The following is a 25,623-nucleotide window of genomic DNA, read 5'->3' as shown; positions in this document are numbered from 1 at the left end:
ACTGCTTTCTCAGTACAAGCTACCAAGCTCTGGAACTCACTACCAGCCAGCATTCAAAGCATCCAGCACCATACACATTTCAGAGCACAGTTGAAAATATTGCTATTTCTAGGACAACTACACCACCACACATCCCGGCGACAGAACCCAGAATGACATTTTTTGTACCTTCAAGCTCAATCTCCAGTTTACAACCCACAAATTGGAAATAATCCAGCAAGCATATCACTTTCATTATGCAGGTAAGTGAAGAAGGGCTAACCAATTGTTTGCCAGGACAGTACATAGTTATTTACTTTAATATATGACATTTCTGGCACACAATGACACTAAGACCATAATACGTTGTGGTTGGCAGCCAACTGTAACGTATACCTCTAACATTCACATAAGACATCTGCTACAAGGGCTCTCCATCACCAGTGTTGTACAGCCAATAAAGCCGCCATCACCAAATCAACGGGCATACAATGACTTAAAAGATTTGTCACACACTGCTGGACAATCAGAGGACGTGAATCTAGTAAACCACTGCAGGTCCCAAAGAGTTATACACTATGTTTGCTTCAGTACATCTCACAATGCCACTCAGATATGGGCTTTTAGTAATAACGCCCATCCCAGCAGACCTCACCATTTCTCTCTTCCTTCAACCATGCCACCGGACCACAACTATACACAACATTTCAAACGGGACAACCCAGTGCAGTAACCAGTTAACAATTATAAGAAATAAATATAGGGACCTGCAGAGCTAATTAAACTTGCCAGTATACTGAAAACCACAAACTGTACACCTCATCATCTACCACACTGCTACACGCTGCAGCCCAGAACACGATAACCGCACCTCACTCATGGCATAGAAACACTTCCTGCATATGAGCACAAAACAAACATAACACCCTTAAAACATCTGCTACGAGTATTCTCTATCACCAGTATTGTATAGCCGATAAACCAGCCATCACCAAATTAACAGGAATGGAATAACTGATGAAATCTGTCTCACACTGCTGGACAATTGGAGGATTTTAATATTGTTCCAAATATCTATACACTATGACTGCTTCACTACATCTAACAAAGACACTCAGGTACAGGGTGCTAGTAACAATGCCCATTTCCAAAAGATCTCTCCATTTCTCTCTCGCTCCAAACAAGACAGCACAGGGCCACAACTGTTTACAAAATTTCAAACTGAATAACCCATAGCAGTTACCAGCAAATAATCATAGAAATACCACAAAGGTTCCCTCAGAGCGCTTGAAAGTGGCCAGCTCACCACAAACTATAAACTGCATGTGTCTCTCACACCTCATCATCCACCACACTGCACCCCATAACATGATAACTGCACCTCAGCGGTCCTCACTCACAACATGGAACACTTCCCACTTAGGAACACAAAACCAAGAGAACAAACATCCAACCACACACCCTACAGGGCATGACTTGCTGCTCATATTGGTTAACACTTCAATGCCCCAGACAGGGTTACTACGTGGTATATACATTCTGCAATACAATACAATACACTATTTGCCCATTCCACACCCCAGGGCCACTTGAAGATGCTTCTGCACCTGCATACACTCACCTGTTTCATTCTGGTTATTTTGGTTTTCTTCTTCTAGAAAGGAAAAAGACAGATGAGTTTTCAGCACTGAGCCTTCACCAACAACACTAACAGTAACCTTGGAACCAAGTGGCACAAGTAGACCCATTTGGGCTGCACAATCGGGTGTGATGTATAAAAGCAGCAAGCATGGATATTTGTCAGCTCCTTCAATTCAGGCACAGACCCATACTTATGGGTATTCATCCAGTTACTAGATATACGCCTTCTGCACATCAGTGGTAAATAGAACTCACAGGGACCCTAATGCTCTTGGAGTGGACTGTGGAGTCCACAGCAGCACAACAGGAGACTACATATGGTGTGGCAGGTCCTTCAAGAAAAGGGTTGCGGTTGAGAATGGAGAAATGCGACTCTGGGCAGAATACTTTGGAGTATCTTGGAAATGTCATAGGAGAGCAAGTAATTAGTCACGGACTGGGGTTAGTTAAGTTAATTGAAGATGTCCCATCTCCTAAAGGTAAAGACCAAGGGCCTGATTTACGTATTAACAGACGGGTTACTCCGTCACAACGGTGACAGATTTCCCATCTGCCAAAATCGAAATTCCATTGTACTCGATGGGATTTAGATAAGGGGATGCCAATATCTAATCAGGCCCTTCCGCTAGCCGCGACTGAAACAGAGGACAGCAAAGTGGAGCCTGGGGAAAGAAGCACATGAGGGGGGAGCACGTAACAGAGGAAAATGGAGAATAATCACACGAGCAACAGAGACCAACACACAGTGGGGTGTCCAGGAAAGTATACAAAGAAGAGAGTTGCAAATCATATATACTCTAGTGGAGTGCTTGACCAAAAACAAAAAAGCACTAGCAAAGCCAACAGGCTTTGCCTACGCAAAATCTATTGGCTAGGTCAATGATATTTTTAACATATTGGCAGCAGCACGAGCTTACGTCTAACAACAGCTACTGATATATGTCCATGCACACCTGTGTATGTTTCAGAGTGTAACTGAAAACGAAATGCTGCATGTTTCCAAATGCTGTACAGTCATGCCCAGTCTAGCTCCAGGAAGCCATTTCAAGAAGCCATGGGACACAACCTCGAGCCCCTGGATAAGAGGCATATCAGAAGTAAACAATGGAAGAAAAGCCCACACCAAGAGGCTACTGAAGGGTACCATTGGAGAGAATAATAGAAAACCAGAAAGGTAAGCACCAACAGACTGTCGAAGGGAAGCCAAAGCAGACAAATTAAAAAAAAGTCTTGAAGAAAGGGGAAAAAAGAAAAAAATTGTCAGTGCTGAAGGGTCACTGGGAGGCAAAAACAGAAAACCAAGGAGCTATTTGCAATAAGCAGTAGAAAACAAACAGTGTATGGGGGTCAGAGGCAACTTGGAAAAAGTTTTATAAAATAAGCAGAAACATAGCGCCAACAAGACAAAGGCACGAGACCAAAAAAAAGCACTATGATGCTGTCTGACAAAAACAGGAAATAGCAAATAAGTCCAGCAGATCAAATTGACTGAATATGACATGGAAAAAGAAACGAAGAGCACAACAAAAATATCCAGAAAGGGGTAATGGGAGAGGGGCACAAGGATGAAAAGAGCCTGACTAGTGAAGGGGGGGGCAGGATGGAAGGGGGCATGCAGATCGTAATCAAGAAGGGAGGCCAGACAGATTTTCGAGGAGAGAAAGGGCAATCGAAGGGGGGCGCAGACGGTTGAGGGTGGGTCAAAATGCAATCGATCAATAAATCAATCAGTGTTTTTAAAGCGCAGCTACTCACCTGTTACGGTCTCAAGGCGCTAGGGTGGGGAATGTAGCTTGTACCGGCGAGGTGGTTTAGAAAAGCCATGTCTTCAGTTCCTTCAGGAAGTGGTTTGTCTGATGTGGATGGGTAGGGCATTCCAGGCATTGGCTGCGAGGTAGGAGAAGGAGCATCCTCCTGTTCTGGTTTTCCAAATGCGGGGTACGTCTGTGAAAGAGAGCTGGGCTGAGCGTAGGGCCCTGTGGGGTACGTGGAAGTTGAGTCGCTGGCTCAGGTAGGCTGGTCCGGTGTTGTGGAGGGCTTAGTGTGTGTGGGTGAGGATCTTGAAAGTGATTCTTTTCTCTATGGGGAGCCAGTGCAGTGTACATAAGTGTTGCAAGATGGGGCAGTGTCAGGGTAGGTCGAGGACCAATCTAGCGGCGGCGTTTTGGATGTTTTGCAATTTGCGGGTTGAGTTTTTTGTTGATTCCGGCATAGAGTGTGTTGCTGTAGTCCAGTCTGCTGGTGATGAGGGCGTGTGTGACGGTCTTTCTATGTTCGAGGGGGATCCATTTGAAGGTCTTGCGTAGGGAAACACCCGGAACAACGAGTCGTAAACCACAGTCGTGGAAAACTAAAGCGAAACAACGCTTTCGTTTTCCACTACTTCCTTGTTTTAGGGCCTTAACCACACATGTGTGAACCACGTACATGCGTGGTTAAGGCACAGAAGAAGGGAGTCGACGCGGTCAAGGAGGAGGTAAGTTGGGCTATAAAAAGACAAGAGTCGGGGAAGGAGTGCAGGGCTGAACGAGAGAGAATACAGACACATGCATTTAGTGCATGTGCAAAATTAAATAGGAAAAAACATGGATGGTAACAATTTACAAAACACTACTAATCCCTTCATCTCTTAAGATTGTGAACTTCCCTTCATGACAACTCTGAAAAAAGCACTGGCAAAGCCAATAGGTTGGCTTTTGGGGCGTATCGCTTTGCCAATGGTTTGTAGCAGTAATGTATATACCAGTACAGTATGGCTTATGTTATTCGCCATATTGTGGCCTAGTACCTAATAAGCACTGAGAAGCTGAACTTTCTGATCTAATTCAAGTGCTTCATTAAAAATCTGAACATAACTTTATTCATTCAGAATTTCACATTCATAGTTGCATGTATTTGATCTGTGTTGGGGCTCGTGGCTAAAGGAAGTCATTATAGAATGTGTCAGTAAAGGGGCAAACATTAGCCAGTGTTATGTGTAAGTAGGCTCAGTAAACCTAATCGAAATAGTTTCCTTTGTGGCATCGAAGCGCGAAATTAAGTGTTTAAGCATGTTCAGGTCTGGACCTTTCAAGTCGACGTTTACCACTCACTTATTCAAAAGTACACTTTGTTTATATGAGTCCGCCCCCTTCCACTTTCAGACCCCGTGTGTGTGTTTCTTTCAGTTACAAAAAAACTGCATACACTGGAAAGTCTTCAGTTGTTTCCCCAGTTTGATGTTATGTGGCAGTTGCAGGTTTCTACCTGTAATATCTTTATTGTAGCCTATAAACTGTGTCAGTGTGTCGCATCAGTGGCTAAAGATAACAGAAGCACTGCAGCTCTGCGCTACACAAGTAGAGCAACGAAGGTGTGACCTAATATAGGGCCCTTTGCCCTGGCATGCTGTAGTGAGGCCAGAACGGCACCAAATTAAACATCAGACATCGGTGGGGGAGGGCAGGGAGTATCAGGGAACAAACTGAAATGGGAGGAGGGTCGGAGGTTAGGAGACAATGAACAGTGCTGGGAAGTGGCATAACATATGCCCCCCACAGCCGCCGTGGTGCAGGGAGCCCCTGAGCTCCAGGGGGCCCACTCAGCAAAATTGATAGGTGGTTGGCTGGGGAAGGGGAGCCCCTCCATTTACTTTGGAGGGGGCCCGCTCAAGTTTTGCTACAACATGGGGGGGTGGGGGGGGGGGGCATGTGTAGATTTAAAAAACACAACCGGGAGTGCTCAATCGTAAATAAAAAAATAAAGTACCTTCACAGTGAAGTAGCCAGTGGCAGGACACTGGGCAGTAGCCAATGACCGGAAGGAGTACTTGTTCCAGGCTCCACATAACGGCATAGACGACAAAGCCGCAGAGGGCAGGAAGTAAAAGCAGACGACATGCTGGCCAATCAGAAGCATGTAAATTAGAGCAAGGTTGGACTAAACCAATGGTAAGTTCAGGTAAGTTAGTGACGGTTTAAGGCCCCTTTTAAGATTTTTTTTTTCCATGAAAGATTTCGCAAGCACAGCGCGCAAGGGTGCAAGTGCAGGAGACTCCTAGAAAGTGGTGCTTGAAAAGCAAGTAGTTAAAGGAGGCCACAAGTAATGCGTTCATGCTCTAGCAGAGGGACAAACACAAGAGGAAGTAAAGCCCACACAAGTTAACAAATAAGAAGCAGGCAAGTAAAAAAGTAAAAATGACAGTAAAACTATCTAGCAGGGGAGACTTAGCAAATTAGACATCCCTCAATGATGCTCAACTATAACTTACACATTCAGCCCTGCTGGGAGATTATTTGTGGTGTGTAGTTAACCTGTGATGTGAAATGTGCAGAAGGGGTTGAGGAAGCTCAGCTGCCTTCCAAAACAAAATGCATTTGTTTGGGAGATCCATATTTGGCTTATGAAACTGCCTTTAAAATGCTTCTGCCATCCCTTGCTATGGGCAAAACATCAAGGGCCACAATAGCGTTTTGTATTATTGGTGCAACAAGTGCAGTTGCGTCAGGCCCAGTGTTAAGCAAGCACTGCAACCATCTAAGTAGACCAATGTTGCCTCTTTGCTTTAGCATGGCACCGTTGCACACCACTGAAATACACTTTGAAATGTAAAATGCTCTGACACCCTACATTGGGATGAGTAGTGCTACTCCTATTGCAGGGTGTCAGAGCCCTTCACATCACACGTACAGATTATACATTGACAATAAATCATATGTGTATACATCAAGATAAAGGATGTGTAACATAAAACAGTGAGGGTTACAAAGTGTAGGAGCCCCATGTCCTTCAAACCTCACAGCCCTATATAAAAGGATTACAATTTATGAACTGCAAGAAACAAAAGGCTTGCTGTTTTAAAAGCAGTAACCCACTTACCCATTTACATAAAAATAAAAATCTGTCATATGTGTGTTTCATAATGTGCTTTGCAGGACACCTACTAACCCTCTACGCTACTTTGATTCAAAACTAGGACTAGACAAAACACAATCAGTTACATGCAGCAGCTTTTCTGCACAGGAAAAAGAGAGAGAAAACATTTAGGCAGTGTTTAATTTGTGAAAGAGTAAGTGCTAAGGCACAGAGTTTTGCTCAGAAGGATGCCGTAGGCACTATCAGAGGTGGTGGTGTCAAATACCAAGGCTGTGTCGTGATACGATCTCTTGCCTCTGTAATCCACTACCAGAATACCCCCACAGCCCCTGCCTCTTTATTTCACTCTTGCATGGTGTTTTTCGTCCCTGCTTTTTATGGGCAAGCACAAAGTGCTAATCTCTCTTTGGGCTTGAAACCACGCCCATGCCACGTCAGTTTGTGGGCTTGCCTTTTAAAATCCGCTTGCTTTCATTTGTGAAAGGCATGCATACGTCATGCCTTTTCCGGTGTTTAGCCCTCCTACACAGCATCGGTAAAGTACCAAAAACATACGAGGCTCGATGTTTTCAGCCTGGAGTCCGTACTACTTTATCTGTTTATTTTCCACGCAGTGCAATTGCGCTGCATTTTACATAGCAAGATTGCGCTGCGTTTGTTTTTGCTTTACAATGCTAATAGCTCTAACTCAAACAAATGCGAGACCCGCTGCATTGGAAATGCTTGTTCCTTTTGTCATTGTTTTTCTCCTTCTCCACCCTTGTGTTTTTCTCTCGCTCTGTAACTGAGGATGCTAAGAGAAAATAAGTACTGATCCCCCCAAAATGAGTGTCCCTGTGCCCTACCTGCAACCACCGGCTCAAATTAAATAAATACTAGGTGAAGTTCGAAAAGCAGTCACAACTGAACTCTTGGCTTACATAGGAGCTGGTAGACTGCTGACCTTGCAAAAATGGGCCAGGGGAGGCTCAATCCTCTTTGATAGCCCAGCATGCAGCTTCCTGAGGCATTTCTTTCAGTCCAGCTTGATGTTGTTCCAGACTGTGGATACCACTACTGAGAGTGACTCTCCTCCGGAGGGACTGAGATCATGTTTTGGTACCAATGGTATAATGGGGTTTACCTATTTCCGTCACACTTTTACATTCCTCATATTTACAACACCAGGCACAGGAAGGTAATGGTACAGTTGCCTTTAGTGGTTTAGGCACTGCATGGGGTATGGAAAGTGTTACATGTAAATTAGCACTTGTATAGCGCACTACTCACCCGTTAGGGTCTCAAGGCGCTGTACTCATACCGCTATGGAACCCCTCCTGGCTTTTCCCTGTGAGGCGCCCACTCCTGAGCACCCCCAGGGTGAAGCCAGGCATCCAAGCGCTGTTGGGGCCGTTGTGGAGATTAAGCAAGCTATTGCCCAGAGTTGCAGAGTGGGACCCATGAATTAGATTAGGCACCGAGGCGAGAATTATCTGGTCAAGGGGAATTGAGCCCAAGACCTGCCGAAGCGGGACTTGAACCCTGGTCTTGAGCCAGATCTCTGCTTCAGGGTCTGCCGCTCTAACCATTACTTATGTAATTTGCAAGTCTGTGAATGCTGAATTTATTACTAATGAATTTTATATATTAAGAGTTAAGAATTTGCATAGAACTGGGCTAATAGAGAAAATAATGTGCAATATGGAAAATGTACCCACTTGAGTGGCTGCCATTAATACGTAATGCTTTTAGAGAATGCATATTAATTATTATTCAAAGTTAATGTGTAGAGAAAATTGTAGTAGTAAGTTATATTAATGATTTATGTTATGTACCTGCTTATTAATCGTGGGCCTTAAGTTAGCGAGTTTTGGGCCTAGTTTGCACAGCCTCATATTAAGCTGCAATGTCTGAATAAAATTGTGGGAATGTATGTCCAGAAAAACTAATGCATTAATTGTTCACACTGTGTTGACCAAACTTTTAGCAGATGTCTTTAACTTTCTCATGAGAACTGCTTGCTAGAATGTCTTGTACTAGAAGTCGTTACTTTTTCAAGTTTGATGCGTGAGACAGCGATGTTCCCAACAACCAACAATGGATGCACTGACTGGAACACGGATTGTTACAAGAAAATTACCTAACGGAGAAGAGAAGCCAATCACTGATGTGTGAAAGACAGTAAGTTATATCTTAGATTTGGGGTTTAATTCCTATTGGATTGGCTGTAAACATATGACTTTCTGACCAATTGCAAAGTGGGAAGTTCTTTAGGAGATTTTAACTTAGCCCGACTGCACAGAGGAGAAGCGCACCTTTTCTTTTCTGATTTACCCCGTAGAGGATTAGTTGAGGAGCTCAATCAGTTCCTGGTGACTTTGTTTTCTAACTTTAACTCTTAAGCTTAATGGCTAATGGTGGATGCTGTGCCTCAGAGATTGTTCTTAAATGGTTCAGATTGCTTAGAGTCCCCTGTGTCTGAACCATTCCCTTTCACTGCCCTTTGCTGAATATGACCAGGCGGACGTCCAACTGACGAAGAGAATCGCAGCTTGCCGACCCATACCGAGGAGAGGCATAACAAAATGCTATTGTCTTGGTTGTAGATTTAAATTTTTGTTTTTAACTGGATTATGGAAAATGCATTTATAGGGGGTGCTGGTGTACTAAGACAATAGCCCTTGGAGCGACCCTGACATTTTGTCCATATTTCTCACCACCTACATATTTCCGAATATCTATTTCGATGGAGCCATAGTTAGAGGTTTTTCCAAATTAACTTTTGACTAGATTTGTTTTGCATGAAGTCCAAACATGCTATTCTACTCCACTGGAGATGCTAAAAAATTATTAATAAAAGAGTTGATGTTGCTCATTTGCTGAATCTAGATGTATACCATTTCTGTTGCACATTTTTATGTCTAAGTAAGATGTCACCTTGTATCAGCGCCAGGAAGCTAAGAGGACATGCACACGTGGAATACCACAGAACAATTGTGGACAAAACACAACCTGATGCATTTGTTTCCTAAAGCATTTGTTCCACATGCATGCAGCGTTTTTGCACACATGTTAATGATCGATACAAAATATTGTGAAATAAAGCACAGAAAAGCAATTTGAATACGTTTCACATGTGCTATTTCCACTTTTGCCAAAGGCCCTGAAAATTGCGAGGTAGGGCATTTGCTCACAGCTCTGAATGGACCAAAGTACTAAAACACATGTAAAAACAGCTGCTGAGCTACAATTCTGCTCTAACTCAAGCCCAAAGTGAAACGCTCAGGGGCATTTGTACAGGAAACTGTGTCAGTTCTGAAACGCAGGGATGCGCCGTATTTACAAAACTACAGCGCAACCCTGTGTTTCCCCTCGCACTTGGGTTACATTTAGCTGCCAGCATCATCGCAGGCTTCCTTGCACCAAAGTGTTCCTGCACATAAACAATCTACAATGGATATTTGGCACTTCTATGTGTGCTGCAGAATGCAGCACACATAGAAGTAGCAAATCGTCATTACTGAATGATTGTTTATGTGCATCAAGGGAATGCGGGTTGCCCAGCCGTGAGCGCAAGGGAGCCACAGCGGAAGGGGGCGTGCAGTGCGTGCACCACTCCTAGTCCATGAAGTAGTCCCTGAAGAATGCTCAGCCGGTGACAATGGCTGCTTTCTGCAGGACGGGCTCAAGTAGGTATTCTCAAAAATACGTATGTCATCTTTACTTTACAACTTTGTTGGCATGTGGAAATAACAGGCTTTGGCAGGGTGTGTATGGCGTGTTGAGTTTTGTGATGGCGCCGGCAAACAAAATGGCATCTACTGTACACATCTGCAGTAGAGCAGGAGAAGCTTCCGAGAGCCACTGTTTCTAAGAAGAGATCAGTCCACGAGGGCGAGGCAGGATTAGTGCTGTCAGTCTTGCACACAATCCCTACTCTTAATGTACGGCCACAGGCTACTCTACATACACTGTACCTTTGATACCTGAGCAGGAACTGAGGTGCTGAGAAGAGAACCCCTATGGTGAGTAGGTCAAAAGCAATGACCGGCTTGTCAGAGCACCTGCACTCCAATATGTACCCTCTGTCACCTCCGAACAATGCATCCGCCTCCTTGAGAGACCTGGTGTTGACTAATGGTGTATTTTGCCTTTTGTGCCTCTATTTTTACACAGTGCTTGGAGAATTTGTTCCCATGTCTTGTGACCTTGGCACCCGCACAACGAGCAGACAATGGTTTTACCTGTGGATTCACCAATCCGGCCTGACTGTCGGATCTGAGGTTTGTCACTATCATACCACACTTGAGGTGAAACTAAAGCATCTTCAAATTTTAGGTGGTTCGTGAAAGTGATGTCATTGCTTGCTTCAGGTAAAGTGGCAAGTTTTGTTTGCGTGCTTTATGCACACCGTTAAGGACTTAAGACCCACGTGACAACAGCTTTTCTGCTCTTTTTGTGATATCATTGCTAACTGAGATCAGATGGCAGCAGTTCTTATAGTGTTCACTAATGACATCACAGCGGACTTGAAAACTACAGCTGTATACTAGTGTTCCTTTGTGAAGTCACTGCTGACTTGAGATTGGGTGACAGTGTTTCCCCTGGTGTTCGACTGTGAAGGTTTGGTACACTTCAGATCAGATGCCAGCAATTCCACTGATGCTCCTTTGTAAAGCCACTGTACATTAAAATAACAGGCACTAGCAATTCCAGTACAAATCCACTGTGAAGTTACTGTTTTCTCGAAATCATGTGGCACCAGGTCTACTTGTGCTCAATTGTGAAGTCATTGCTCACTTGAGATCAAGTGGCAGCAGTTCCACTGGTGTTCCATTGTGAAGTCACTATTCACTTGAGATCAAGTGGCAGCAGTTCCACTGGTGTTCCATTGTGAAGTCACTATTCACTTGAGATCAAGTGGACTACTTTTTATCTTTTGTTCGCAGTGCGATCTCGCTTGGCAGAAGTCAAGCGCTTTGCATAACATCGACGATGTTACATAGTTAATTGCACTTTTGCCGGTTACGTAGATAATTGCACTTTTGCCGATAGGTTTCATTACGAGTGAACTGTAGCAGCGCAATTGCGCTGTTTTTTTAATTATAATGTGGAAAGAAAAATCCGGTTGGGAGTTTACAACTGCTAATAGCTATAACTCGGAGAAATGCGAGACCCTAGTACATTGCAAATGCTTGTTAAACTAGTTTTTAGTATTTCTCAGTTTCCTCTTCACATTAAATCTTTATCCCTTCAGACTGTTTTTCTTGAGAAACATATTTGGCTATTTCTGCATGGTAGTTTGTAATGCCCTGTTCATATTTAGATGTTCTATTATCTTCATTCATGAATGTCTTTTCAATCACTATTTGACAATTAGTTTCTCCTTTCATTCAATTCACTCTGTGTTTTAAGTAGTGTTTTCTATTCTCAAGATGAATCTTCTCCTATTTGTAGGCTCAGTCTTCACTGTATTTTGAATTCAGCAGTGTCCTCTGCACTAGTTCCCACTCTTGGATCTTGCAGTGGGTGTTTGTGTGAGCTCAGTCCTGTTTCCATGTAGATGAGTCTATTATCTATCCTAGTTCTCAGTATCCTATCTTTAACAGGCTCTCAGTAATCAACGTCTTGTTTATATGTCTCTAGTGTTCTGTTACTGATAATTAAATCTGAGGGCATTTCTGAAAAACCGAGGATATTCTTGATTTGAATGGGAAGAATCAGATGACCTTCACTAATAATTCTCTTCTGGAAATCTTATTTCCCTTGCTAAGCAGTAGTGAAGAAATGTACCTTTTGAGTTTTTAGCCATTATTTATACTTCTGCCTCAGGGACGCCGACAGTCTCATGTATGAATTTTGCTGGAGTTTTGTTTGGTTATTGTGATAACTGTGCCTCAGTATTATTGAGCATTTCAGTTTAATTTGGAGATTCATCTCTTGTAATGTCTTGTTGGTGGATGCCTATCTTAAGAGAGCTTTTGGTCCCAGGAATTATTTGGTTGTAAATTTTACTAGGTCTTCTGAAGTTATAATAAGGCCTCTTCCAGGAATGAATAGGGGCCTCTTCCAGGAATTAATAGGCCATTGGTCCCTTTGCATGATTATGTAAATGGGTCTCTGAATTAGAGAGTAGAAAAAATTCTGCAGCTTGTTTTGTGTCCAGGAATTTAACCGTAGAACTTGTAAACACATTCCGTCTAGGAGTTTCACATCAGTATTGTTGAATGCTGCAGGGGCGGCGGCTTTGCCATGGCGATGGACCGTCGCCCCTCTGGCCAAGAGCCAGGAGATGAAAAATGAAACAATAGTTTTCTATGGTTTCATTTTTCATCTGCTGGCTCAGCAAGCTGTACAGGGGAGGGGTGGGGCTGGGCCACGGGAGGTGGAAGGGGGGAGGAGAGCACCCTAAGTGGACATGTGTGTTTGGCCGGACGTCTGAGGCCGGCCAAACACACATGTGCACTTAGGTTTCTCCAACCCAGCTGCATACACAGCCGGGCTGGAGAAACAGCACAGACCCCAGGTTTGTGTCTGAGCGGAAGTGACTGCCACTCAGACCAATCCTGACGCTGCTTACATGCTATGTTTAGCATGTGAGCAGCGCCAGGATTGCTGTGGAGCCCGTGCTGGTGTCCCAACGAATCCTGGGACACCACATGGAAAAAACAGGAGCATGAGGGGACAGGAGACGGCGGTAAGGTAGTTTTATTGTATTTTATTTATTTTCCCCCCTTCCTCTACGTCCCCTTGCCCCCTCTGTTCCAACCCCCATCCCTCTCCTTGAGATTTGCATTGGCAGGCACTGGACTGCTGGCTGTCCTATGTATAACAAGAGGTAGAAAGGTGAGTGGAGGTTCACTTGCTTGGGCCCTCATTTGCGGAATAACTTGTCCTTAGAATTCAGAGGCACCCCCTCAGTGGCGTAACTAAACTTGAGGGGGCCCCCAGCAAAGTACATGGAGGGGCCCCCCTCCCTGACCCACCACATACCACTTTTGCAGTGGGGCCCCTGGAGGTAGGGGCCCCCATGACAACGGGGGCTGCAGGGACTTATGTTACGCCACTGCATGTACTGACTCCTTAGTTTCTGGCAACTGAAGACTTTATTCCCATAGTGATTCATCACAGTGCCCTGAGCCTAAATTTTTGAACCTCTGAAAAGCACATTTTTTTCTTTTTCGAATGATACAACTTATTGTCACGGTGAGGTGCCTAGAGACAATGTGTCTAATTGTTTTAGTCATATTCATCACTAAATTGTTGGTTTTCAACAAACTTGGATTGCAAATCTTAATTTGTTTATTGCCTTATTGTAATATTGTTTTTGGTGTTGTAGTTCTCTTATCACATGGGCATTACTAAAGGGAAGGCCATAGAAGCAGCTCCTATGACGACTAAAGCTTCTTTCACGTCCAGTTCAACAACCTGGTTTCCGACACCCATATTCTGAACAAAAATGTATAAAGAACCACAAGTAGTTTTCTGATGACAAACTGCAGCACCATACTTTACAATACAGTACATTGTTATAATGCAACAAATACACTGGCAATGTCCACTGCCAAAAAAGGACCGAATTGCAAGACAATTCATTCCCTTTGGAAAAGAGACCTACTTAATCATTTTTTCATCAAACAGTCATGTTCCACACAGCATGCAGGTTACAGCAGCGGCTGACCCATACATGACCACTGTGGGGACCTGCGGTTCTGTAATCTGCACCAGCACTTGAAAGCGAGAACTGCATCTTGGCATGCCACAACATCCAAACTGCCTTCTTGAAGCGCATTGCCTGCATTCATGTCGCTCAATGACAAGACCTGCAATTCCTCAGAGTGCATCAGAGTTGTTTGGTCTCATGTCTCAAAAAGGGTCACCTCTCTAAAAAAGGGATTACTCTAGGGATAAACAAAATTGGGGATAGAGGAGTGGGGGGAAGAAGCGTGGAGGGAGAATCTAAGAGAGTGGAAGATGGAGTGTGTGTATGGTGAGGGAAAGAAGTAACATTACAAAAAAGCAAAGTAGGCAAAGGGATTCAGGTGGAATGGAGATTAATAGAGAGAACTGTAAACAAACCAGATATTTACCTGTGTGCATCATTTGTTGCTTGGTTTCTAAAAACAAACAAAAACAGAACATGTCAGATTATGTATGGAGATACTATTGTAGAGAGTGAGTTTCATGGGACCAGCAGTACCTGCTGCTTCTCGTTCCTCTTCCTGCCCATGCTTCCTCTCCCCATCCTTTCCTCCCATCACTCTGGCACATGGTTTACATGTACATCTCACACACAGACATTGAAATGGTGTCCATTTCACTGAAACTGCATTCCCATGAGTTACTTGTTCAGCACTAATCGAGCACAACATATCTGGATATTCCGTATTCCATGGCATTTACACGCCAGACAGTTTTGCGTTTGTGGGAATACAGTCACAGCTCCTGTCAAGACTCCGGTATCGCGCAAATACAGTTTAAAAATCTGGAAACCTATGGCTACATTCTGAACAAACATGTCTGAAGAACCAGGAGTAGGTTTCTCGTGGCTATTTGCAGCATCATACTTTACAATACATTGTTTTAATAAAACATGTACATTGATGGTGTCCATTGCAATACACTGATGGTGTCCATTGCAAAATGACCTAACTGCGAGACAAACATTTAATTCATTTTGCAAAAGAGGAGCCATGTTCCACACACCATGCAGATTACAGGAGTGACTGGCCGATGTGTGGCTACTGAGAGGAGCTGCAACTCTGCAACAAGCACCACCAAGTGAGAACTGCACCTCAGCATGTTACAACATCAAAACCACTTTCTTGAAGCACGTTGCTTATATACATCTATCTCAGTCAGTCACAAGAGAGGCACTGAAAACTAGTGGCATGGCAAATGCTGTGGCATTCCCAGATTATATGGGAGATCCGAATTGCTGGTGAAAGAGCATAACTTGACCGTGCCATAATGGTCTTCTGAAATGTAGGCGGTGAAGTAATCAACTTCACATATATTATGTATAAATTATTCCTAAATGACGTGGTGCACTACAACACAGTGGTAAGGTGCACATATGACTACAAGCTTACAAATGTCTCCATTTAAACTGCATTATTAATAATTTTTAAGTAAGAATGATATAGTGTTTAGAAATAACATTTTATAATCACTTATGTTCTTCGCATTATAAGAGAAATACGTATGCTCATTTAAATCAAACATGCAGTCATCATGCACATGGACACATGACTAAAAGCTAATCAATGTCTCCAAGTAAACTGCATTATTAATAATTTTTCCAAGTATGCTACAGTGTTTAGAAATAACATTTTATAATCACTTACATTCTTTGCATTACAGGAGAAATACGTATACTCATTTAAATCAAACATGCAGTCGTATGTGTATTAAGGTGGTCGGAGTGAAGGCCTGACTTTCTTTTAATGATCTAACTCTCCATGAGGAGCTTGCTTTGATGTGTATTTCTTTAAACCGCGGAACTTGAAATACCAACTACACTCTAATGAAGAAGCTGTTGTTATTCCATGCCCATTCAATTATACAATGGAAGAATTTTGGCTTTGAGGTCAGACTTTTGGAGATTCAGGTTTTTAAGTATTGTTAAGTCAGCTGACGTTTCAGATTCCCTTTGCCCCTTGACGACAGCGGATCTATGAGAAGTACAGACGTCTCACTCTTCGCTTAGTTCTGTGGCTATATGCTGCTCACATACCTCTTGCCAGATCTTCTACAGAGGATTCTGTAGTGTTGACATTTTTCTCTAAAATCCTTTTAATATAGAATAGTTACACATTTAGAATAGATGGTTAAGCAAGAGAGCTCAAGCCTGAACTCAAGGCACCATACTCTTTTCCTCAGTTTCTGTATTTTTGCTATTGACATATTTGTCTTCTGTGCGCTAATTAAAGTCCATGTGGTGCTCCGCTTTGATTCGCCTTTGGTAATACTTTACATTTATGGACAGTTTTTGAGACTCACCTATGTAAGCCCGGCTTTCAGTCTGCAATAAAACCCTTTTAAACTTTAAATCTGTCTCCCAGATTGAATGTTTGACCTGATGGGCTACACAGTAATTGTTATTTGAAATTTTATGTTCATCCCTTCACCCCTTGGATCAGAGAGAAACCAATTCATCGACCCGATTACTGGAAGTGCTGTAAACCTGGCGTTTATTTCTTAAAACATGCTTTGTGTGTGTTCAGACATTCAAATATCAGCTGACTCAGTGAAAGACCTCTTAGGAACTGCTGCTAACTATTTTAAGATATATACATTTGCCTTTCTGCAACAAAATAACTTCAACTTAGGGACCCAATTGACGGGAGCCAGGAGACGATGAATGGCAGATGAAGATGTGTATTAAAAGTTTCGTAGCACACAAAGATGACGTAAAAGAAAAAGGAACTTCATACCTTCCAACATTTACACATAATTCAAAATATTTAAGCACAGTTGAAAGTGCTTAGAAGGCCCCGTTTTCTCATAAAGTGAGATGGGAACTGGCATTTCTAATGTGGTAGAGAAACTTGCATTACACATTATACTTAGTTTGTGTAAATGTGCACAAGGCTAAAAGATGCTGTTATATTATTGTTTTTAATTGTAACATTGCACTTTTTCGCACACTGAAAGAAGATTCCATTTTGAGGCACCGTTTATGTGCTACTGACACACAACACCGTCTGTCTGACCCATAGTGTGGTCATTTAAACGTTTTGGTCTTGGAACATTAGAACTGTTTTCAGTGTACATCATAGTTTGCTATGTTGCGTTAATTTACAATATCATGTCACATTTTGTTTATGAAGGAAGACTTTCAGTTGCAGTGTTCATCTTTCTCTCTGTGAGACGTGGCATAGTCTGCAACATGGCACGTGGGCATACTCTTCTAATCCCTTCTCAAAGTCTCCTTCAAGAGCTTTGTATAGAGAAAGGGGCTCTGTGCAGATTCAGCCGCCTGAGCTTCTATTAGCAGTTTCCAGGATTACAGAGCTTTCCATTCAAACAAAGCAAGTGAACTTTGAGGTTTAAGTGCGGAGTGTCTCCTACAGCAACTTCTGAATGAATGTGGGTTTGATAAACACGTGGGTACACTGTTTTATGGGGGGGAGGAGGAGGGAAGAGAGAGAGCGCGCGCACATGCCTTACTGGAGTGAGAAAAGTTTATAATTAGGACTCAAGTGCGAGTCATTAAAAAAAAAAAATGAAGGGTAAAGTAATGTTACATTTAGGTGAAATGTTCAATACACTCAAAAATGAAAATCTAAAAACCACAGAAGTTCATCAGTTATCTCAATTAACTTTAACTTTTGCCCTAAGGTAACAATAACTCACGCCCCCACCATGCAGTTTTCTCATCAATAATTTCACTTCGAATGTTGCAGTGATATTAACAATGATGTCTTAGAAGACAGGGCCGACTTTGGTGCTGGTGGTACCAAGTGTGAAAACAAATGTAGGTGTCCCCCAATGACTACCTCTGCTATAGATTCCCTCTCTACCACCCTTTAACAAAGCCACTCAAGTCTCCATAGCTGCTCACTCTCAGATGCATTTAATTAGTTTTATAGTATCACTCAATAGAGTGTGGGGTAGGGTGTCAGAGTACACAGACAATCGATCCTACATGTGTAAATCAGTGTATAGGACATGTTACGTAAGACAGAGGACTGCAAGATGAAGGAGTCACAGGTCATCCGTACTGGTAGGCATTATAGTTTGAGTGCTTGTTCTGGAGAAGCACAAACAGGATTTAAAATGTAGCACCATGGTTGGGGGTTCTCTTTAATAATAAGAATTGATTTTTACCCAATTGAAACCTTTTTGCAATATTAGGATAACGAAAGACGGGGGAAAAATCATAACACTCTAATCGATACCTTGATGTTAGCATGCAGCTGTTTGATAACAGTTAATAGCTCACTGTTGTATATTAGGATTGTAACTTATAAACTGCAAGAAACTAAAGGACCTCTCTGACAAAAGCAGTAACACTGACCTTTTTACACTATATGCACTTTGTGATCTGCATGGTACACGCTCCTTGCAGCAGAAGTAGTCACCTTCTGCGTTACCTTACGATAAAGTCAAAGCTTTCACTGGGCAGAACTCCGTTCTCTCTCCAGAAAGAACATTAATCCCTGAGTTATCGTGACATTTTTCTTGCTGCCTGAAAATAGCTGGAGGCAAGGAACGCCGGCAGCAGGTGCTTTAAAGATCATAATACACTTGCAAACACAGCGCCCCCACCTGAAGTCAGCACCCGGTGCAGTGGAACTGTTCGCAGCGCTCTAGAGCCAGCCCTGATAAAAGAAGTCATGAGTGATGGAATATGTGGGCTAATCAGCAATGCACTGCGAGGGCATGAGTTATAGCTACCTTAGAATGGGAGCAGGTCAGGCCCTGCGGGCAACCCCTTGCCGCGCTAGAAAGGGGTTGGCTGCCTTGGGGGGAGAGGGAGACGGCCCCAGCATGCAGCCAACCCCACACTGAGCACAGCCTTCTGTTCTGCAGCCCCCCCCCCCACCGTCCAAAGGCAGCCAACGCTATGCTGCGCAGGGCCTTCATTCATGCCCTGTAGCCAACCCCCAGCATGCAGCCAACTGCATACTACGCACTGCTGGACGGTTGGCAACAGAGCCTTACCTGCACCTCCCAAAGGCAGGCAATCCCATGCTGAGTAGGGCCTTCACCCGTGCGTGGCAGGGCACTGGCCACATGGCCTGGCTGTGCACCTTATTAGGGCCTGGACTTCATCCCGTGAGGCTGAGTAATTAATAAAGGGTGTGTGTGTGGCCCCTCTTCCTAAGCCTAATTAGGCCCCAGGGACCCCATATCCCGAGGCAAAAATATAAAAAGGGGAGTGGGCCTCACGCTCCCCCTCATCTACCCTTTATAGGTTCAGGGACCGCATCCTCCTGGGGCCCTATCATTTTTAAAAGGGGAGGGGGGCTGTGCATCCCCTTCTTCAGCTTGATTTGGCCCTAGGAACCCCATCTCCCGGCCCTTATTTAATTACTTTTTTTAATTTTTTAATTGTATTCATTTATTTATTTATTTTAAAGAGGAGCTTTTGCGTGGCCCTCCTCCCTGAGCCTCATCAGGCCCTGGGGCCTCCATCCCTGAGGGCTTTTTTTATTTTAAAGAGGCGAGGTCTGTATGGCCCTCCTCACCAAGCTTTGTAAGATCCTGTGGACCTCATCTTCCAGGGCCATTCTTTAATTTTTTTTAAGGGAGTCCACATGGCCCCCGAGCCCCTGTGGCTCCCCTGCATGAGCTTCATTAGGCCATGGGGATCCCAAACCTCAGGGCCTAATTTATGTTAAAGTGGAGGGGGCGGTAAGGCACCCATGCCTGAGCCTCATTAGGCCCTCGGGACCCCATTGTCCGAGGATCCCTCACCAATCAGATATCAGCCCCAGCGACCCCGTCCCAAGGGCCTACATTTCTTAAAGGTGGGTGCCCACCAAGGGCACCCACCATACACTTGATGGGGGCCACAGAGGGTGCTCCAAGGCCCGTGCGGTCCAGCCCGCTCCTCATATGCTGCAGAAGCCAGCATTGCTTCTGCCTGCAGGGAGCAGCTATTAATGATGCTCCCTCTGGGCAGGAGCAACTAGTTGACCTGTTTCCCTGTCCGCACCAGTGCGGGTAGGGAAACAGGTCAAAACTCTGCTCCCAGCCAGTGGGAGCATTTTTAAAGCTCCTGCTGGCTGGGAGCAGGCTTTGTATTTGCTCTCATTTGACGGGAGTTTTGAAAATGCTCCTGCCAAGTGGGGGCAAACACAAGTTTCCCTGCCCACATAGGCAGGGAAATTGCTGTCCCGAGGGTGGGCTTCCCAAGACACAGCATGTAAGCTAGCCCCGGGGTGGTGTCCCTGGGGCCATCAATGGCTCAGGGAGAGATTAGCCCCCCACCCTCTCTTTTTGACATATGTGATGGCCCCAGGGAACATGGTCCCTAGGGCCTCTTTAAGGCTGGGGGTGGGGTGGGGGGGCACACTCCTAGCCTGGTCTTTTTTTGGGGGTTTGTTTTTTGATTGCGGTAGATTCGCAGATAGTCTGAAAAATTATAAAACAAAAAAACGTTTTTGACCCCACTACCAGGCCTAGGGTGTCTGAGCAACCACACACTGACCCTTAAGTCTTTTTATTTACTTTTTATTTTTTTTAAGGACTTAGGACTGAGTCCTAAGTCCTAAGATGGCTGCCACTACTTCCTGGTTGACGTGGTGACAGCCAATCAGATCTCAGCAAGAGATTTATCGGAGGCGCAAAAGCTTAGCATTGCTAGATATAAAATGTTTTTGAAAAGCTGCTAAAAAACTACTGAGCGGATTTACATCAAATCACAAAAAGCACTCTTTCTGTTCCAGGATCTAGCGTTCTGACCACTCTCATGTAAATCCATTCAGAAGGTTTGGCCGTAGCTGTGTCTAAAGTTCCTATGGAAAAATGAATGGGTAAAATGTGTTGTGGGGTCCCCCTTTTTCTCTGCCCCCGCTTGACTTTTTTGGTAAGTTTTGTGGAGAATCGTCAAATGGCACCACAGTTATTAACAACAGAATAAATAAATTTCCTATGGAAACACGATCCTAACTATAACTATCCTTTTCTGTCCCTAACGATCTGATCAGAGGCCAGCCTACCAGCCCTTGGAATTATTATGAATGTCCTAGGATCAATCGGAAAAGCAGATCAGGGCAGACCGCTAGAAGCTAAGGGAGTGATTCAGGCAGGACGACAGTCCTTCTTGCTGCAGCAAAGCAGTCTTCTGAAGTATACAGCAGGTCACAGCCACAGGCAGTCCTCAGAGTTCTTCTGCTGGTCAAGAAAGAGAGCTCAAGACTGAGTATGAGGGTCCTATTTTTGTACCTGGTACCTCGTTCGAAGTAGAAGTTTCTAGAGGTTTCCCCTTTCAAACATGCTTGGAATTTCCTGCTTCCCTGTCCTGGTACCAGTCTGTCCGCAGGCACAATAGGGTGGTGTTGAAGTTCTTCGTGTGAGAGCAGGGTGCAGTCTTTTGAAGCGCAATTGGAGCTATGTACAGGTCTGCCCCCTCCCCCATCCTGCCTGAGATGGCCCATCCACACCTACTGCCTTCTATTGCATGGCTGTCAGGGAAGAATACACAGAGCCTAACAGCCAACTACACCTAGTCAAGTGACTCAGGAACAGGCCGCAGGCAGCAAATGGTTAGGACAAGACAATGGCAACTTTTTAAAAGTATCAAAAGTATAACAAAACAAAATAATATTTAATGTGCATATATGTGCAGGTATGCATGATCACACATCAAAATTCAAAGAAAACATTGAGTCAGGGAGTCGACCTCTAAGATAAGGACATACATCTATAATATGCTAGACAGCTGCTTAATGCTGAATTTAAAACAAAATAAGGACATGAATTTACAATATAATACATTGAAATAAGTACATCGGAATTGCCACTTTTCTTACATTTTTCATGATTAGCCATTCCTTACGTCTTCTTCATACCATGCTTGCCCTGGAAGCATTATGGTATTACCCCAAATGCGACGGTATTTCAGAGCGGCCCCAATTCTTTGGGAATAGTCTTGTTCTTTAAGATGGACCGATTTAATTTTGCAATTAAAGATGCAATAAAGAAGATCTGTCCTGATTGTATTGACAACTCTAAATAACTAGATCTGCCAAACAAGGCCCCAGTAGGATCCGGCACTAGAAGTAGAGAAGTTGCTTACTAATCCACTGGAAGATTTTATCCCAAAAGCTAGTGATGAAAGGGCAGAGGAAGCAGATGTGTAGCCAGTTGCCAACTTCGTGATGGCATCTAAAGCATTCACATGAAATTGATGGAAACATCTTGTTTACCCGTAGGAGGGTATAATAAAGCATCCATTTTGTATAAAAGGCCATTCTCTTAAAGTTGGTACCTCTCAAGGCTTTATGGGAAAGTAAATTATATTGCTTCCCGCACTGGGGATCTATCATACAACCTGTTGTAGTCATTCTATTAAGCAGATGGGACGATTCTTGCTGGTAGCTCTTGCTGAAGAATTCGGTACCAATTCCCGCCCCCGGTTTGTCTTTGAACCTACAGAGTTTGAGTAATGTTAGAGGAGAGTGTTTCGGATGAGTAATGCATAGGAGAAAACATTGACTGGATATAATGGGAAATCTGGAAAAATGAAAAGCTTAAAGAATCTGAGATGCGGTATTACTGGGTTTGAGTTGCTCCCATGTTTTCACGTCCCCTGCTAATATAAAATCTTGAAATTTGGAGAACCCCAATTCTGCCCAGTCGTCTATAACTTTCCTAGGGACCTGGAGCCCAAATGCCCTGCTTCCTTTAGGGAGATTGATGGATGAAAGCAGATAAAGTGATAAAACTGTTGCATTTCAACACCTCTAGACCATATAAGGTATGGAAGTTTATATCTAGTGCACTTCAGGAGCCATGGAATTTTGAGAAAATGGGATAATTGGATGTTATTCTCTAAGAGCTTCTGGCTGAGACGGAAATTAGAGTCACCTTGAAGCATGCTGGCAGAATTAACAATTCAATCCGTAAATGCTACCTCGTAATATTTCTTCAAATGGGGTAAAGCTAAACCTCCATCTTCGACAGTCAGCTGGAGTGATTCCATCTGAATACAAGGCTTCTTACTTGCCCAGATAAAGTGACGGAGCATTAAGTTTAACTCCATAATTTTTTTTGGGGAGACTTAGATCATAACATTCGAGAAAATGAATAGAAACAGAGGCAGTATCATCATTTTAACCAAAGCAGTGCGGCCGCTTATTGTCAATGGGGGAATTCTGCAAATTGTGCATAACAGCTTGTGTTTTCTTAAGGGTGGAAAGATAGTTTCGCAGATAAAGATCTGAAATGTTATGTTATGGGAAACATAAATGCCAAGATAGCTGATTGAGTGAGAGGTCCAGTAGTTGATTTGCATTTTGTATGGCAATATTGATTCAAGACTGTTAAAAAGTAGTGCCTCGGATTTAGATTTGTTAATCTGATAGCCTCGTAGATCAGAGAACGCTTTGATCTTTTTAAAGGCACGCACAATATTCTTAGCATCTGCAGCGAGATACAATATCATATCATCTGTGAAGAGTTTTTACTTGGGTGTTCCTAGTAGTGGAGCCTTAAGAGATATATTTTGTCTCAGAGCGAAAGCTAATGGTTCAATGAATAATGTGAAAAGGGCTGGGAATAAAGGACATCCCTGTCGGGTCCCACAATGTACCGCAACCTTACCAACTACTCGTGAATTAACTAGGATTTTTGCTTCAGCCCCTTCATGAAGATTTGACAGAAGCTGCACAAGTTTATGAGGAAATTGTAATCTTCGCAAGATTAAAAAAAAAGAACCTCCCAATGTACTATATCAAATGCTTTTTCAGCATTGAGCATTATTATAGTGGCCTTAATTTTGTTCCTCAAGTAATATATCACCTGGAGCAAAACATTTGTATTAGTAGATAAAGACCTCCCTGAGAGGAACCCACATTGATCACTATTCACAAGGCTCTGAACTAATATGGTAATACAGGCTGCCCAAATAATCATTACTGAGGAGGCTGATGGGGCGATAAGAATATGATTTTTCCCCCGGCTTGCTCTTCTTGAGAAAGCTATCACTGCCGTAGTGAGGGAGCTGGGAACTTTATGATCCTTGAGGCCAAATTAAATCTTTTCGAAAAAACAGGTATAATCTTGGGCCTGGGGATGTTTGAGCTGCCATGCATCCTGAAGTGCCAAATCACAGATACATTTTGCCAAAAATCGCGAGGCTCGCAGTTTACTTTGTGTTAAATTTTTGCAGGATTTTGCAGGATTCATCGGTCTTGGATTATATTAAAATCGCCTCATACTACAAAGAGGCCAGGAAACGTAATCAAAAGATCATAAAGATTCTGCAGGGAGACGTTCTGATCCTCAATAGGACCATAAAAGCTCGAGATATGAACTAGTTGGGCCTCCATTTTGTCACTAGCCACTACCCATCTGGCTTGGGGGTCGAGATGAACCTGCAGCACATCTTGAAACTCACGAGTTAAGAGGACCACAACCCAACATACAGCCGCACTAGCAGAGTCAAAAAAGTAATGGGAGATAAAGCTAGGAGTGCTTGGAAGGTTTTCCTGTTGCTAGAAGTAAGATCCTCCCTGGATTTGGGAGGATCTTAGCCATTGCAGTATAACTCGGTATTTGTTGGAGTTATGAAGTCCATTAGCATTGCAGGAAGTAATTTTGAAAAAGCAATGAGGTGGAAGATTAGTCTGGCCAATGATCTTTTGATGGTCAAATTAAGAGTCTTGAAGTCAATAGCTCGAAAAATCCATACCCCCTCGCCCGAAGCCAGCACTGAAAACCTGCTTACAAAAGAAAAAGGCAGATACATTTTTTTTCTAACCACCTGCACATCACCCCTACCGCATTGAGACTCTACTCCCCAGCCACCCAAAGAGGCCCAACCCGTCATGGCCTCACCCCCTTGTGGCACACCCACACCACGAGTGACCCACCCACAAACCCAGAGCTAGACTGCATTGGCATAGCACTCTCAAAACCTGCATGTAGTTGCATGAGACGCTTGTATTAGAGTTGATTGGTTCCCTGCTTCTGGAAGTCATTCCACCTTCTCTGCCATCATGGTTGAAGTCTTGGGCTGTCATGTATTGGGATGTTGCATTTACAACAGGCTCTACTTTTCATAGAAAGCATGTAGAGCAAGTCTTCGGCGGCCATGTTGAACACTTTGGGTATTTTCTATTGGAGGTACATTTACACACAACGTTGTGTGCTTTAGTCTTTATGCAATGTATTCTCCTGTATCGTTTTCTGCCTGCCGATATTCTGTGACAGACACACAATTGCAATTTATTTTATTTGCAACAATGTCAAAGTATTTAATGTGTTCTGCCTGGCGGCATTCTGTGACAGGAACAAAAGAACAGTTTACGTTAAAGAGTGTCACTGAGATTTCACTATGAATTTTAAGTATTTAACAATTTTTTCTAGTTTAGTTGTTTCCAAACTATTATGGCCAATATGTCTAGCAATGCTGTACAACCACCACCATTCTTGCAAAATCCTGGTAAGCCGCCTATGCCTTGGCATAAGTGACTTAGAGTTTTTGAAAATTAT

At 43.4% G+C, this 25,623-nt stretch overlaps 1 protein-coding gene across 5 annotated transcripts in view; it reads right to left on the bottom strand.

Annotated features, from left to right (window-relative positions):
* LOC138299254 (butyrophilin subfamily 2 member A2-like) overlaps positions 1-25,623 on the bottom strand; it is a 150,495-nt gene that overhangs the window by 8,442 nt on the left and 116,430 nt on the right. For all 5 annotated transcript variants that reach the window (XM_069237392.1, XM_069237391.1, XM_069237394.1 and 2 more), the window contains 2 exons: positions 14,544-14,570; positions 1,601-1,633 (listed from right to left, as the gene is read on the bottom strand). In XM_069237392.1, the coding sequence (XP_069093493.1) occupies positions 1,601-1,633; positions 14,544-14,570 (60 nt within the window). The remainder of the gene's footprint in view (positions 1-1,600; positions 1,634-14,543; positions 14,571-25,623) is intronic.

This window comes from Pleurodeles waltl, chromosome 6, assembly GCF_031143425.1.
Source record: "Pleurodeles waltl isolate 20211129_DDA chromosome 6, aPleWal1.hap1.20221129, whole genome shotgun sequence".
In the NCBI taxonomy this organism is placed as follows: Eukaryota; Metazoa; Chordata; class Amphibia; order Caudata; family Salamandridae; genus Pleurodeles; species Pleurodeles waltl.
The sequence above is the reverse complement of the archived record's forward strand: the minus strand, read 5'-3'. Positions and strand labels throughout refer to the sequence as shown.